The 16,088-nt window shown below is 39.9% G+C and overlaps 1 protein-coding gene across 3 annotated transcripts; it reads right to left on the reverse strand.

The window, feature by feature from the left end:
- Positions 1-161: 161 nt before the first annotated feature.
- Positions 162-15,939, reverse strand: ING3 (inhibitor of growth family member 3). Of its 3 annotated transcripts, none has more exons than XM_076330219.1 (12): positions 15,767-15,939; positions 15,524-15,595; positions 11,126-11,226; positions 9,753-9,818; positions 8,454-8,550; positions 6,304-6,375; positions 5,893-6,012; positions 4,574-4,632; positions 4,022-4,212; positions 2,674-2,866; positions 1,714-1,752; positions 162-1,056 (listed from the first exon to the last, which is right to left on the reverse strand). In XM_076330219.1, exons 1-12 carry the CDS (start codon positions 15,792-15,794, stop codon positions 940-942), a joined length of 1,155 nt encoding a protein of 384 aa, XP_076186334.1. In that variant the 5' UTR covers positions 15,795-15,939; the 3' UTR covers positions 162-939. The 3 variants fall into 3 exon arrangements, with proteins under 3 accessions (XP_076186334.1, XP_076186325.1, XP_076186344.1); XM_076330210.1 differs by having other exon boundaries at positions 4,574-4,731; XM_076330229.1 differs by lacking the exon at positions 15,767-15,939 and adding an exon at positions 11,412-11,518 and having other exon boundaries at positions 4,574-4,731; positions 15,524-15,571.
- Positions 15,940-16,088: the final 149 nt, after the last annotated feature.

Genomic DNA, 16,088 nt, shown 5'->3' on the forward strand with positions numbered 1-16,088 from the left:
ATATATGCATTCGTTATCCACCCACCAGAGAAATGTCCTCCTGTACAACGATCCTTCACATGGGTCATGTAAAGCAATTTCTTATGCAAACTTAGCTACACTCTTCTGAAACCACTTCAGGGACGAGCCTTTTTTTGACAAATGTACAGAAAACATTGATCTGCGGAGTTGAGGTTGTTTTATTTTAACACCTAATACAATTCAAATTTAAAGGATTACTTGCACAAAAAAATAAACACATTTGGTATAAAAATTTATCATCACTTTAACACCTTTTTTTCCTCTTATGGCCTGCGCCTTCTCCGGAGCAGAAACATATAAAGACTAATGGCACAAGTTTGTTTTATTCTACAGCATTTTTTTTGTTTTTACATACTCAAGTACCCTAGAGGACAACAGCCCGCTGTATACAAGAACCATTTTCTTCAGCCTGCTGAATTAAGTTTCATAAAGAACCAAAGCTATAAAGGCATTTTAAAAACCATTGTCTCTTTTTTTTTTTTTTTCAGAAGCACTGACTTTTTGCACCATTTATATACATAGTGTTACATAACAGCTCTGGAGTACAGTACATGCAGCAGAATATATCTGTTGAATATAAAACATACATTTAAAATCTTGACTTATCGGAATTTTTTGAAGATTGAGTAATTGTAGAATGCCCACTGCTTAGAGAAAATGGTTTGATAGTACAAATGTCTGCATATGTTGGCCACTGGAACAATCCAAGGCTCACTGGAATAGTATCTGTAGCACATCAATGTGCATAAATAATTCACTTACAATATTAAAACACGACTAGCAAAATCAATAGTTCAAGATCTTATGACTGCTATGTTAACCCTTAAGTGGTTGCAAGGAAGTGTGGTGGGGGTTCCTCCCCCACCCAAGTCCTCTATAAAACCTTTAGTATGTAATTTGTTTTCCAGATGAAGAAACTTATTTATGTCTACTGCCTCTTCTCTTCATTGCAGCCGTACACTGTGGACAGTACCATTTACCTTTCGGTGCTTCTGTCAGTCCAACACATCCATAGTGGAACCACTCAATAGGGCACTATAAAAACCAGAGTTAAAGAGAGGGTTTGGGATTTTGTTTTTTTTCGAAACACCTATCACAAATAGAATTCTATGAAAATGAAGCATGAGTAAAAAGCATAGATTCTGCGTTTCACACAAACTCACGGGACAAAACAAGAAGAGAGGAGGATCTCGGTCCCTAACATACACTCAATAGACTAAGGAAAGTGATAAAAATTCTAGGTGTCATATTTGGACTCACATAACAGAGCAAAAGAAGTATGTTGTGCTTCCAAATACTTAGTTTGACAACACTAAGTGACATACAAGTAATCTTATCGCTCACTTCTGTTTAAATGTAGTATCTCAGTAAGTACATGATGACATTCAACTGTTCTTTTAAATTTTTTTTTATTTGAAGGGGACAACTGATATTAGTAGTGACATAGGCTAAAAGTTCCCAGAAATAAAGGGCATTTCAAAGATATCAAACCTTCCCAGTAAAGAGTGAAGCCTTCTAAAAGAACCTGACTGTGGGGACAGATGACGACAAGTTTCCTGAAGAACAGTTCAACTCATATGCACGTTGCTCTAAAAAACTCTACTCTAAAACCAACTCTAAAGAAAAGTAACTCCTGCAAGCAATAGTTACATGCACAAGCGTCTCATGAACCTTTTGAACTTTGTTACTTACATCTTGGTTATCACAGCCTACCATTTCACCATAGGACACCTAGTAAATTAAAAAAACAAACCCTTATTAATAATTATTTTACTAATTAAAAGCAATCACATTTTCAAAGGGCTAAAGTTCAAGTTTCTTCCTCTGAGGAATTTTTCCATTAACAGCAGCAACAATATTTTGATTTTTCTTTTGCGCAACCCAAAGAACATGTTCACAGCAAGTTGATTTTCAAGTATTTTTTATGCAAATAAAAGATACTTCTGCATACTTCAGGTTGGATGAGAAAGTTCAGCATTCAAAACCTGAACGAAGCACGTCTTGGTCTAAATAACAGGGCTCAGTATATTATCAGCCCAGTTTTCAGGATTATATTGATGCCTGGCACTTCCCTTGTATACATGACAATTTCAAGCACTTTATTTGAAACAATCCAATACTTTCAGGAGAATTACAGAATTCTATAAACTCTAAAAAAAGCCAACACTCTTAAAAATGTTTAAAATAAGAACAAGCATTTTTAAATAAAAGTTTCTCATGTTGTCATTCAGTCTCTCAAGTTTCCAGATAGCTTTAAGAAAACTAGTTTTTTGTTGTTGGTTTTTTCGGTTTTGTTTTTGTGGGGGGTTAGTTTGTTCTTTTAAAGGAAAGTAGGAGAGACCAGGCAAATTCCTTACTAACTTAAAATTTTAACTAAATTCATTGTGAACCTGTTCAGTTTTTAATTTAATTATTCCTGAAGTCTTCATTAAAAGATTTAAAACTCTGCAGGTACGTCACATCACTGGAAAACTTGCTTGTTTTTAGCTTCAGCAGTTGAGTTCATTATTCGTATCACCAGTAAGTAAATAAAAACAGATCAGAATTTCAAGACTGCAAATAGAATGCTTTTAAATTAGCAATCAGAGAAGGGAGTTCAACTACAGCAAAACAGCAGCTCTAGTTATATTTCAGGTTGGAAGCCATCCTTACCTGATTACAAATGCAGTAACGTGGCTCATTTGGATCATAGGTCCAGTCAACCTGGCTATTAGAATCAGACTCTGGTATTACTGCTGTTTGCTGGGACAGTTCTTGTGCCAGTGCAGATGAAGAAGAACATGATGACAGAGACGAAGAAGAGGAAGAGGATGAAGACTGCTGACTTGAGGATTTGTTGTTGTTTCTTAAAAAACAAAAAAAAAGCGTATCATAATTTACATTCATTTCCTGCCAAGTGAAAGGATCACACAACAAGTACTTTTTTCCGCTCTGAAATACCGCAGTATGTAAATCCCAAAACATCATTCAACAATTTCAAGAACCGAAATGGACACACTGAATGCTCTTTGGAAAAGGAAACAAGTCTTACCAGCTTACCAATAGCAAGGCAAGCTATTCTAATCAATGGAATTTAACAGCTTTAAACTGCCAAATGGCTTTAATCAATGTTTTTCTTCACAAAATTTTCCATCAACAGCCTTGGTGTAAAGTCCCCATAAAAATTATGTTACCAATAAAACAGGAATTTGCATATAAATAATGTCATACGTCATGTAGAATAGATAGCTGTGTTTTGAAGATGACTGATTCTGTTAATCTCCACTCAAGCATCACCAATCACTCCACAGGAACAGTGCTAGAATACAAATTCTATGCTTTTGCTTATAGGTCAGATCTGACACCCAAGATATCCATAGATGAAAAATGCTTCTAAGATAAAATTATTAACAGAGCTGTGAACAAACACAAATTTATATGAAGAAAGCCACGCAAGTCAGTTTAAAAGGACAGGCATTCTGAGACAAACCCTTTTCAAGTAAAACTTGTGATTGCTGTCACAATGTGTCATGACACTGTGTTGTTTAAAATGGTTTTAAATGTCATTTTAATCAGAAATAAAATTCATTCTGTTTCCTGTCCTAGAAGGCCAGCCATCAGAAAGTGTTGTGATTATTTGTGAAATGGCACGAAGCAGATCTCCAGATTATTTCAAAACCATCTACAAAAGCATAGTAATTCCCAACATTTGCTGTTAAGCCAAACCTTCTCTCCAGAACACAGAAAAATGAGGGAAGAAACTAGACTATATCACAGATGAAAAAGCAAATCAAGACATTTATTTAAAACCTTGGAGTGAGTTTGCTTCAAGGAAAAAAAAGTGAGACGACAAAAGAAGAAAGCCCTGAACAAAAAAAGGCCAGCAGGCAATAACTACCTTCTGCTGATCCCCCTTCCTAGATATTAAATATGAAGTATTTCTAATATGGCCCACGACCTTTAAAAGAAAGCTTAGCTGTCTTAAAAGCTATAATTGCAGTCAACAAGTAAGAAAACCTACTTGCTTTTTCTGCCACTTCGTGAATCTGTGGTTGATGAACTTAATGTCTGTGTTAATGTAGATGCCAGAGCTGATGATGAATATCCAGTTGAATCTCTGGATAACGAAAATTCTCTTCCAAGCTGAAAATCATTGTTCTTAAATGCTTCATAGCTGGCTTTTAGACTGGATGTTCGTCTTCCTTCCTTCATCTAAAAGGAATACTGGTATTGTATCAGATTACACAGTAGAGCTCTTACAGAAGAGATACTCGGCTGCTAACTGCTAATTATTTGCACAAGTTCATTAGTTACCCTGTTAACAAAATGATGTATAGTAAGTGGTAAAAAGGTGTAAGAATATCCCACATGAAAACTAGAAAACAAGCTGTCCCTTTATACAAGTTTTACAGGATGAAACTGTAGCATATAAACAAAAATGATAATACGAGAACAATCATGTCAGCTGAAAGTGAACATGGGAATTCAGATTTAAAAAAAAAAAAAAAAAATCACTAGTCTTTCTTCTTAAGCAACAGTAGATGGCAGAACAACAAGAATGTTTTGACATTACCTGCGCTGTGGCTTGCACTGCTTGAGCTGCTGCCATGGTAATTGCACCGGCCCCGGATCCTGAAGATAATGAGCCCAGGTTATATGATGCCAATGGTTGAGAAGAGTTTGTATTGTATGCATTGTTTGAAGAGGATGATGAATTACTGTTTCGACACCCTTGATGAACAGAACACATTTATGAAATTCAAAATGAAACTAAATTCCTTTGCATTTTAAGAAGAGTTATATATGACAACCAGTGAAAGAGTAGGAACTCCGTTTATGCATCAGAGCAGTCTGATCATTTGGAAAAAAGTTTAAAAGGTCATTTGAGAGAACCAGTATTGGCTTAAGAAAAAAAAAGTTTGTTCTCCACCTATCCTCATGTGCAAGGAATCCTTTTAGAAAGGCAGTCCTCACTATCATATTCAGCTATCAAACAGATGCAGCTGCTATGTCTATATAAACCCAATCTCCATTGAAATTATGCTGACTACTGTAACCATCAAGAGAGTAAGAATTTGACCGTACACCTATACTGTTTCTGAAGTAAAACTTTTAACAACCTTAATTCTAAAAACCACAAATCACAGTTTTAATGCAACACAGATTTCCATGGCCATCTACAGACTGACAGCTTCTCAAACATAGTTACATTTTACTTGCCACTTCATGTGAAGTTCCTTCAAAAGAAAAGTAAAATGGGTGTGAGGGAGACTACTTAAAATTGATGAACACCACTAAATTCCAAAACGTAAGGTAGTTTACTTACTATAACCTCTCACAATCTTTTATTTTCAGAAAAGAAACTCATGAAACACCCTAATTTTGAAAATGGGCAGAAAGTTGTGGGGGTTTTTTTTATTCACTACTCAAAAAGACTTCTCACCTCTTTTGAAATAGACAACACATGAAAGAATTTTATTTCATTGTAACCGAATGCTACGTCAGTCCACCCCTTAAAACAGAAAGTGTGAAAATTCTTTTCCCCTTACTTTGGTAAATGTTGCATGCGTTTCTTTTTCCCAAAATAACATTGCATTGATCTCTTATATTTCTACTACTGGCTGAATGAAACTGTACTGTTATCTTCTTCCAAGCAGTGTAAATAAAAAGCAACAGCCAACATGCAGCTGTTACATGACAACAAAGCCGATGCGCTTCATGGACAACACAGATGAGTAACAATGCCTGCAATTTCTCATGTTTCAAATGACTGAAAATCCCAGAGGAAAGGGTATGAGCCTCTGATTTCAAAAGACAGTAACTCACAAATATAATTGGGTTTCTCTTCTTCCGATTAAAAAAAGCAATAAAATGCAAGACATTTAAGATTACCTGGTGTATTTTCTTTAGAAGCATCTGAAGTCAGGGTAGATAGAAGAGCTTCAGATTTAAACTTCTTTTCAGGAACATGATCTGTTGTACTGTGGTGAGAAGATGGATTGTGTTTCCTTTCTAAATGAAACAAATGAAGGAACTTAAATGCAAAAACCTTTTCAGCTTGAAAGTCAAACTATAACTAGAGATAATAAAACAGCACTTCGAACTAATTCCCACCAGCAAAACCTTATTATTTCAATCTTGCACTTCTTCTGAATAGACATTATTATCATTGCATTATGCCTTCTCCCCCCCCAGTGTTTGGAGAAAAAGAAAAAAGTTCTGAACATTTTTTTTCCTAATACTACTCAACAAAAAATAAGGAAACATAAAAAGTGGACATGTTTTTGAGTCTCAAATACTTACTCTCTACTGGAGTGTGAGAATGGGCGTGATGGTTATTCACAGGCTGTGATGGTGTATCCAGCTCCAGAGACCCTAAGAGGGAGGTAAAAAGGATAGGAAAATTTCAGTCATCATTGGCATGTTTTTGACTTCTAGATACTAAATGAATCTTTATAATATTAACCAAATCACTATGTAGTTATATTTATTTTAATCAGAAGGATTTTTGCTAGAGTTGAAACCCTTCCTGTAGTACAACCAGAAGCCAGTGAGAAGAACAGTTTTAAAATAAAAATTAGTGACTGCTGCTGTTCAGCTGTTGAAATCAAGCAGTTAAAATCAAGGCCAGCAAGGAGAACAAACAACATTGCCCTCAACAAGCCACTTATTCAAATGAGTTGCACACAAGCCAGTGATGGTTGGAGAATGCTACACCAGGAAGTACTGACAATCTACACCAATATGAATTTAAAAGAAAACTGTAACAGGTAAACTGTATTAACGAGGCATCTTGTCCCACTGAGTCCATCTTGTCACATCGAGTCAAAACACACAAGCACTAGCAACGTCTTTCAAGATAATCTAACATTCAGCAGGTGGGGGGGCACAAATGCAAGTCTATGTCTAAGAACAACATTTCTTGTAATAGGAGGCTAAAGGATCGCAGCATAGGAGAGACTTTGATCGTCAATTTCCATTAGAACAATATACAACAGTTTGTGTATCAATCTTTGGCAAAAAGATTTTGAACAAGCTGCAATACCTACCAACTTACATTTATACAGAAGACAATTCAAGAAAGGAATTCACATTCATTTTTTAAAATCTGCAGCTTCAACATTTCTTTCCCTCTTTTTCAGTGCTTTCAAAAAGTACATGAGTGTATTACAGAAGTTTAGAGACAATTATTCTAGAAGAGGTTCAAAGCATAAGGAGATATTTTGGCTGAGCTAACATTAATCACATTATGAACTAGTCCAAAGGCTGCCCTCTGGCGGAACCTCAACAATATGTATTTACTCTGAAAGCTAAAAATGTTAAGAGGCTTCTACTTTTCACTTTATTAAAAAAAACCAAAACAAACCCCAAAACCCCAAACCTTAAAGATGCAGCATGTGGCCCGGTACATTTCTATTTTGAGTTCTTGAAATTCTACCTACCTACCTCACCAAACACATGGCTCGACCGAAGGCAGTATCACATCTTAAAACTGCAGCTGGGATTCCAACTAAAATAAGCTAGTCCTTTTCTGTAGTTGCTAGTTCATCAAAAGCACTTACTTTGCAGTTTTCTTTTTGTGCCTGTTATTTGTAATAGCAATTACAAATAAAATATCCAAAAACTCCCAGCTTTTATGACAAAGCCACACGAAGTTCAAAGAAAGAATATTTATTCCTAATCTCCTCAAGTGATTTAGGCTACTTTTCACTGTCCTTCGATATGAAGGGCAGCCACTGCCTCTTAGCTCCATAATCACAGTAGTTAAATCAACTTTGAAATTTATCATAATCGCATTTGAACTTGATGTCTAAATGCTGATGCGTACAGAAAGGTCAGATTCTTCTATACCAGGTTGGCCAAAAAGCTGTCCCATTATTTTTTTTTTTCCACATTCTGAATACTAGCATTGCTGTATTTGTTAAGCATGCAGGTTTCTTACCCAAAATGCTTCTCCCTCACTACCCCATTACAAAACAACCATCCTCTCCCCTTTAAAAAAAGAAAATCACCAAGTACCTAGTTTTACTTGACATTCCACACCTATAACTAAAATAATGACCCTCCTCAATTTGGTGGCAATCAATTCAAGTAAGAAATGGTACGCTTTCAACTGGGTAAGTGGCAAGCTTAGGCTGAAGTACTTGTCTGAATATCTACAGTCATTAAAAACAGGTTTAAGGAATTCTGTACCTTACTGTAGCAATTCACTAGTGCAACAGTTGTGTGGAAAAAAATCTATTCTAATTACTTAGTTGTATTTTGACTTCACTGGTAAAAATGGAGGTTGAAACTAAAATTTGAGAATTGCTGACCGATGAAAAGTATGCGGGTCAAAACACAATTTTGGAACAAGTGGAAATACTGCAGGCCACTAACAAATTTATGATAATTTAATTTTGCAAATTGACAGAAATTCTGTCAGGTTCTTAAAGAAAATCGTGCATACTTACTTCTCTCTAATATTTCTGTAATTCCAGCATTATCTGCTTCAAGTTCCATTTTAAATTTAGCGAGTTCCTGGTCCAATTTTCTCAAATGACGGTCTACCTGTTTTTGAGACAAAGCAACAATAAATAGCATCCAGTTCTGGAACATGAATGTCTACACCCGTATTCTCAGGCTTGCTAAATATTTCCCTTCCAGCAATTCTCTGTCATGCAGCACTAAGCACATATAAAACCACACAGAAGCATAACTTCTCGGTCACCTACATTTCCCTAACTCAGCAGAGATACTAGAATTAACACCAAAATAGTCCTGTTGCTCCTAAGCTGTGCAGTCAATCACAGGGTACAATAAGGCTGCATAATGGCTCAGCAGCTAGAAATCCTCCTCTTACTTTAGGCAATGTTCCAAGATGCAATGTTAAGTGTTTCTTTTGAGAAAAAAGATTAAAAGGACTTGGGGGTGTTGTGGGTATGGGTATAGAAAGGGGAAGAGAAAGAACAGTACATGACATGCACTTTAGAAGAGGTTGGGCTGCATGGGGAAATTGCAAGTTTACTGAATTGCAATTTGTATGCCACTATACACATGGGTAAGCTTAAGTATTGAGTAGAAGGGTCTCTAAACTGAAAATGTAAAGAGTCCTGTGCGTTTGAGTAAAGTATGACGTGCTCTTGGGTATTGAAAATTACCTTAAAAAAAATTAAACTTAATATCATGGAAAGAAACACTACGTTCCAAAGCTTTCCTCATCTGGAGTCATACAGCACAATACTGTACCTATCTCTAAACTATTAAAAATTGAACAGGTTACCAGCTAACCAAAAGAGAGGGCGTAAGTTCCAACTTTTGGAACTAACTTTTGGTTAGTTGAAGTGGAACTAAAGCAGACAAGAAATACTTGGTTTGTGTCTACTATATTTTAGTGCAGTCTGACTCGCAGGTTCTGTTCTCTGAGAAAACGTAAAATAAATATACTTAAAATTCAAAATCCACATGCTATAAGGACAAGTAACTTGCTCGTGGTCTCTTTTCAGAAAAAAATAACTCAGACAAAATCAACATGCATGAAAACCTCAGGATTTCTAAATTATTTCTGCACGTTCTGTATTTAAGTGATACTACCCAAAGCAAAAAAAATCTTAAAAGTCAATAAAATATTAAATGTTTCTTTCACCAGCAAAAATATCTTTATGTAGCTGACATAACAGTATGGGTAGCACAGTTGTAGTGCTTATCAAAATGTTTAGAACTCCTTTGGGCATAAATTTAGGTAATTCACCACAAGCCTTCTGTCTACTTACCAAATCATATATTTGATTAGCCAGTTGCACTTTTTCATCTGCATCTTCCAGAGCCTTATAATAATCCTGTTATAAAGAAATTTTTTTTTTTAATTATGAATGTAACTGAATTAATTTCAGTCATTTTAAACTATTGTTATCCAGCACAAAATGTAAGTTAAAAGGAGAAATTCAAGTCAGTTTTCAGAAGGACTGTGAAACTCTACTGTAAACAACAACCAGCTAAACTTTAGATGAGAGATGTATTACACATCAATTTATTGTTTGTGCCTTAGAAAAAGCCAAACTACAAGATGTGGACACTTCCTCCTACAGTGATATTTAGATTTCTGCAAGAAATGCTACAAGAATAGAAACAGTCTTGGATTTATTTTATATTACACAGCATAAGGTTATGGACTCAAAATGAGATGATGCCTTTTACTTTGTGTGGAACTTTAGGACCACTGCAGATGCTACTACCCTTCAAAATGATGCTAAATGGTACTGTGAGGGGAGGCCTTTCCAGCACTGTAGTTAAATAGAGATAATGATGTATATATTTTATAGTTTAAATTATTTTAAAACACATGTATATAACTCATGTTATTACTCTAGAATTAAACAGGTTTAAGTGCCTTTTTAGTCTCAATTTCCACTGAAGAGTATCTTGCTTAGGCAAAAACTACTCGGAATTTTGGTCCAACTAAAGTCAAAAGCAAATTTTTCATTTACTCTAGTGAAATCAGAGCTTTGACGACTTCTTTTTTTAAATATAGAAATCTATTTGTATTAATTAAGGAAAAAAAACCCCTTGGCCAAATAAGTACTACTTGGCTGAAGTAGCAAGCGTAGGAGACTAGAAAGGAGTTTCTTCTGACAAAATGATGGACTACCTTGCTAACAATACCACCACCAATGCCCGAGTGTTGAAGGATAAAACAAAACAAATCCATCTTCTTATTCCTCCCTCCCTAAAGCTACATATACCATATGTATAACATACACAAGGACATAGGCAGAATCACAGGAAATGCTGAAGCTAAGCTTGAAAAATATCCTCTAAAAGAAAGCCAATTAACTTATGCAGCGTCATGTCACACAAGCAGAAACAAAAAGTCTGAGCTGAAAATTTAGTACCTGGTTTCCTCACCATTTCAGGATCATAATTTTTAAAATGCTACCAAATACTGGGCAAAACTTGAGAGAAATACTTCATCAAAGAAACCTTTCAGTCATTTTTCTCCTCCTAGGTAGTTCTATCCATCTCTGTGAAAGCCCAAGGGAAGTCACAGTTCTGAACGCTTAAGTCTCCATCAATCACAAGCTATTTTTTCCTAAGGTTATCTTCGTTTGCAAAAGAAAAATGTGACCCACTCCTGTGATATCCTTACTTTTTTGATTGATGTCATTTGTTCTTCTCTCCATTCAGGTTTGTTTTTCTTTGCGTTCATAAAAAATTCATTTACCCTCTGCTCAAGCTGATCCATTGCATCTGTAGCACAGGAAAAGATTAAGATAAATGTTACCTTCTCATGTATACAAACATTATGAAATAAGGTGGATTTTTTTTCTTAAACAAAGTTGACAGGACTGAGGTGCAAACTATTAGAGAGGAAAAAAAACAACAAAAAAAACAAAACAACCAAGTGACAGTGGACAGAGGAGGGAAATATTTACCTTAATTTCCAAGAAGCAGAATTGCATTCTGGTAGGATTCTCAGCAAGGTTCTTGTGCTCTCCAGCATGGGACAGGCAGGACTCCAAGTTCTAAAGGTTTTTTGTCCCTAAGAGCAGTGGTAGTGACTTAAAGCACGACCCAAACTCCTCACCCAGGGCTCTAGACTGCTGACTTTGGAACATTCCAGCCAGTTACAAACTGAGCAGGAAACAAAATGTTCTCCTAAGAGAAATAGTCAAATACAAAACCAAATAATTGAAAAAATTAGTGCCTCAAAAAGGTAGAGCAACTGAAGAGTCAAGTCACCGCCTTTAAGTCAAGGCCCTCTCCACTGTATGCTAGGAAGGGTGAGAGCAAATTGAAAGCACTCACAAAGTTACTCCCCCCACCCCCAAAGGGTAGCACTAAGGGGTAAATGCACTGATGAAATACTATTTGGACAGGATTCTCACTTACATGAAGTTGAGAAATACTGTAAGGGAAAAATTAAAGCCACCAATTCTCTAACATTAACTATCATAAGAAATGAAAATGTCAACTACAAGTTATTTGTTTCATTGTTTATTGAGACAGGAACAGGGATTCCCTTCCCTTTCCCTCCACCCTCCTTCAAAAAAAAAAAAAAAAAGCACTGAGTTTACTATTTCAACGGCTGGACACTTGTGCATGCAACAGCTTGCATATTTCCAAAAACACGCAGCTGCGTCAGTCAAACTAGCTTTGACAGCCTTGCTAGTCGCCGGATAGATAATAGTACTGAAAATTTTTTCACAGCACTCTCAGCGATACTGTCCAGATAGCAGTTTCAAATTAAACGTGACAATGCACCAACTACCTACAGACTTCAGGCTCTGGGTGTAAAACACTTAAGATACTTTCCAGAAACCACCATTAAAACTGGATCACATGATGGCCATCATCTCTTACCCCCCAAAAAAGTGAATTAACTAGTTTAAGGAACTCATGAATCCCCAAGTATGATTAACTCATCAAATCCAATGGAGCCCAAAGGTTTTCTCACTCTGTGAAAATTCACAACTAGAACTGTTCACGTAAATAACCAAAAATCATTCATACTAAATGATCAAAAACATTCATTGATTTTCCCTATGCTGGGAACGTCCAGCATCAAAACCAACAGGAACCTAACAACTGACCGGACAGAGCGCCCAAACAGTTGTGACACAGGCTCACATCAACTTCATTTAGACCCAGACAAACAAAGCAGTCTAACAGTTTTGGTGTATAACAGGTTAAAGATGGGAGAATCTGTACAATGAGCATTTTCCACTTGCACTATGTTATTCAGGGAGAAGATTAAGAAGCCTGAGCAGCAAGCAAGCAGCACACACTTTATGTGGAGGCTTCTAAAAGCTTTGGTTTTTGACCAAATTACTATAGTTTGGTCCATAAAGCCAACAGACAAAATGTTCTATCTCCTATTCCCAGAGTGCAAACAGCTAGGTGATAATTATTCTAATGGCTCCATAGACATGAAAAGAAAAAAAAAAATCTTCCCTCTTTACTTTTTATTGAGGACACGTATCAGTCTGTGTGAAACTGCATACGGGAAAACTTCCACAGAAACTTGGTCTCTCCTGAAAGGGCAGAAATGGCAAAGGGGAATGCAGGTCAGATCTATTAAATTGTATGAAAAGTTCTCTCTGGTACACTCAAGTCCCCACACCTTTTCTCCCCCCCACCTTTTTAATCCAACTGTGATACTATATTCTGAGATACTAATTTCTTAGATCAGATTTCCCAATAAAGTTGCCAGAAATTCTACTAGAAGAGAGGCCTTTTTCCAGAGCTTGACATTTTACCACGGAGGCCTGATAATCCATGATTTGAACTTAAATAGAGAAACACATTTTATGCTCCATGTGGAGCTCAGTTAAGGCTCAAGAGTCAAGTCACAACTCACACGGTCTTCACTTTTCCCACAGCAGCCTTATCAGGACATACAGTAGGTACAGCTGTTTATTATTTCTTCCAACAACAAACAGCAGCACCTGCCGCATTAGAAGTCCATGTGGTCCAAATAGGGCAGAATATAAAGTCAACATTGACTCTAAAACACAGCAGCACAGTTATTTCTGAATTAAAACTCATGTAGGTTTCTGGGACAGCATCACTCATCACAGTACTGTTTTCAAGTACTTCAGAGACACTGAATCTTCACAGCAAGTCACTATGTCACAGCACAAGAACAACCTCCAAGTTTGCATGTAGTATTCAGCGGGCAGTTTGGCAACTGATGTTGAAGAGATGCTAGTCCAGAAGTTTTGTAAATGTGTTTGGATGCTTTGTCACTCATTGTGCAAGAATTACAGAAGTACCAAGGTCCGAGAGAATTTTTCTCTGGGCCTAAGGTTGGTCTTAGTATACAATATTCAGTGTTATTTGCTACTTCCACTAATACTATATAGAGAGTTATTTGCCACTTCCAGTTAAAGAAGAGGAAATGACACTACTGCAACCTTGGCTCAGTTCTGATACACACTTCAAAAACACTCCTAGCTTCTTTGCCTCCCTGCTACATAGAAGTGAAATTTGTGAACTTACTCAGAAGTACCTATGTCAGTGAGCTGCTCACTCCCTCTCCTGGTGCTCCCTAGTGATAGTTACTTCAGAGGTGTTATCTCCCATAAGGAGCCGTTGCTCTGTTCCCACAGCTTTAAGCACTGAACCCAAGACAGCACTTAGCCCATAGTATACAAAAAAGTCCTATAGCCAGTTCAACATGTGTCATAAAGGCTGTTAAACAGACCTTCTGGGTCCATTAAAGTAAATATCCAAGGGAAGGCCTGAGACCTCACTTCCAAGTACTATAGGTTAAACTATTGTTTTTAAGAACTGTGCTCCCACATAGTATTTTGTATTCCTGTATGGCATTCACTTGTTATTTCAACCCTTGCCCTTTCTCTCACTCTTCTTTACAATAGTCTGACCCTTCTGTATGGATGATTCCTCTCATCTTTTGTGCAGTAAGTTTCATTAACTGCATCACAGTTATAGATGAACATATTAATTGTGTGTTAAATGACAGCAACACCTAACTGGGTGTTACGGGACACCTAAGTCCCAGATGAGATTGCATTAGAAAAGATGAAAAGGCAATGCATCCTGAAAACAGCATAGGGCAGTGGATTATATCAGGATATAAGCAGGGATATACAAAGCAATCTACAAAGAAACCTAAACCAAACTGTGTATTTGGTTACGTGTCAGCTAGGGCACAAGAGGCTAAGCAAAAAAGCGCCTTCACATATGCTATTACGAGGGGAGCTGGCTGGAATGTTTCAGAGACAGCATGCCGCTACCTGCTGAAGGAGTGGGACATAACTCATGTTCCAAACCACCATCACTGCTCTTAGGGATCAAAAATCTAAAGAGTTTGGGACGTGCCACCGAAAATGCCTTTGGGAGCAGCACAAGCCCAGGAGCGACGCTCCTGTAAGGTCCTACATGGGCCGAGACTCAACCGCGGGCCACGGGCGGGGGCCGGGGCGGGCCCGGAGCGGGGTGGGGGGGCTCGGCGGGGCCGCGGCTCGGCGCCGCTCGCTGACACGGCGCCAGGCGAGCGCGCCCCGCCCCTCGCTGCGTCCCGGCGGCTCCCCGCACGGCGGCGGGCCTCCGCAGCGCCGCCTCCCGCAGCCGCACCAGCGCCCGCCGCCCCGCGCCCGCACCGCCGGCCCGCAGGAGACGACGCCAGGCGCCCGGTGCCGACGAGACGCGCCCGGCCCCGCGCCGCGGCCCCCGCCGCACCGGAGCGGCGCTGCCCGAGAGCCGGGCGCAGGGTGGGGAAAGGGCGCGAACGCCCCGGGCCAGCGCGCGGGTCGGCGGCGGGGAGCGGAGCGGAGCCGCCCACACAGGTCGGAGCGCCCCGGCGGCGGAGCCGCCGCTTCGCCCCCTCCTTCCCTCCTCCGCCTCCCCCTCCCTCCTCCCCACACCGCGGGCCCGCGCCCTGCGGCGGGGCGCGGCGCGGCGACCGAGCCGCCGCCCGCGGCCGCCCCCCGCTGGCGGGGCGGGGCGCGGGGCGGCTGGGCGGGCGCTGGGGCGCGGGGAGGGGAGGGGGCGGGCAGAGGCGGAGGGGGCGGGACTCACGTACTCTGCACCTGCAGGTCCATCTCGCGCATCTCGGTGAACCTGTCGCGCAGATCCATGGGAAGCTGCTCGATCACTGCGGGGACACGGAGGGGCGGGGGAGCGGGGAGAGAAGGGAGGGAGCCAGTCAGTCAGTCACTCACCGCCGTGGGGGAGGGGGGCGCCGCCTCTTCGCCGCGGCTCCCCCCCGGCTCCCCTCCACCGGCCGTGCCCGGCCGCCCGGCACCCGCGTCCCGCACACACTCACTCTCCAGATAGTCCTCCAGATACAGCATGGCGGCGGCCGGGCCAGCGCCAAGGGGCTTCTCGCTAACGGGGGCTCGTCCCTTCCAATATGGCGCCGCCGCCAACAACACCAGCAGCTCGACTCAGCGAAAACAACATTGGCGGCTGACGGCGCTCGCTCCGGCCGCGCCGCAATTGGCTGCCCGCGCCGCTGACGCATACCGTGGCTCGCGCTCTCCCCCGCGGCTTCACGGGAAATGTAGTCTGTGCGCGGCGAGGCGGCGGGAAACTACATGTGCCGCCGTGCACTGCGGCGGCCGCGCCTCCCTCCGGGCGTTCCGCTG

The sequence above is a fragment of the Aptenodytes patagonicus genome, chromosome 1 (assembly GCF_965638725.1).
Source record: "Aptenodytes patagonicus chromosome 1, bAptPat1.pri.cur, whole genome shotgun sequence".
Classification (NCBI taxonomy): Eukaryota; Metazoa; Chordata; class Aves; order Sphenisciformes; family Spheniscidae; genus Aptenodytes; species Aptenodytes patagonicus.

What these genes read in the sequence shown, in the direction of transcription:
- ING3 (XM_076330210.1), bottom strand. Translation starts at nt 15,794, where the DNA reads ATGCTGTATCTGGAGGACTATCTGGAGA. An exon ending in TTCTCACACTCCAGTAGAGA is followed by an intron (nt 6,013 to 6,303) that starts GTAAGTATTTGA and finishes TGTTTCATTTAG; the next exon opens with AAAGGAAACACAATCCATCT. An exon ending in TTCTAAAGAAAATACACCAG is followed by an intron (nt 4,732 to 5,892) that starts GTAATCTTAAAT and finishes CTGTTCATCAAG; the next exon opens with GGTGTCGAAACAGTAATTCA.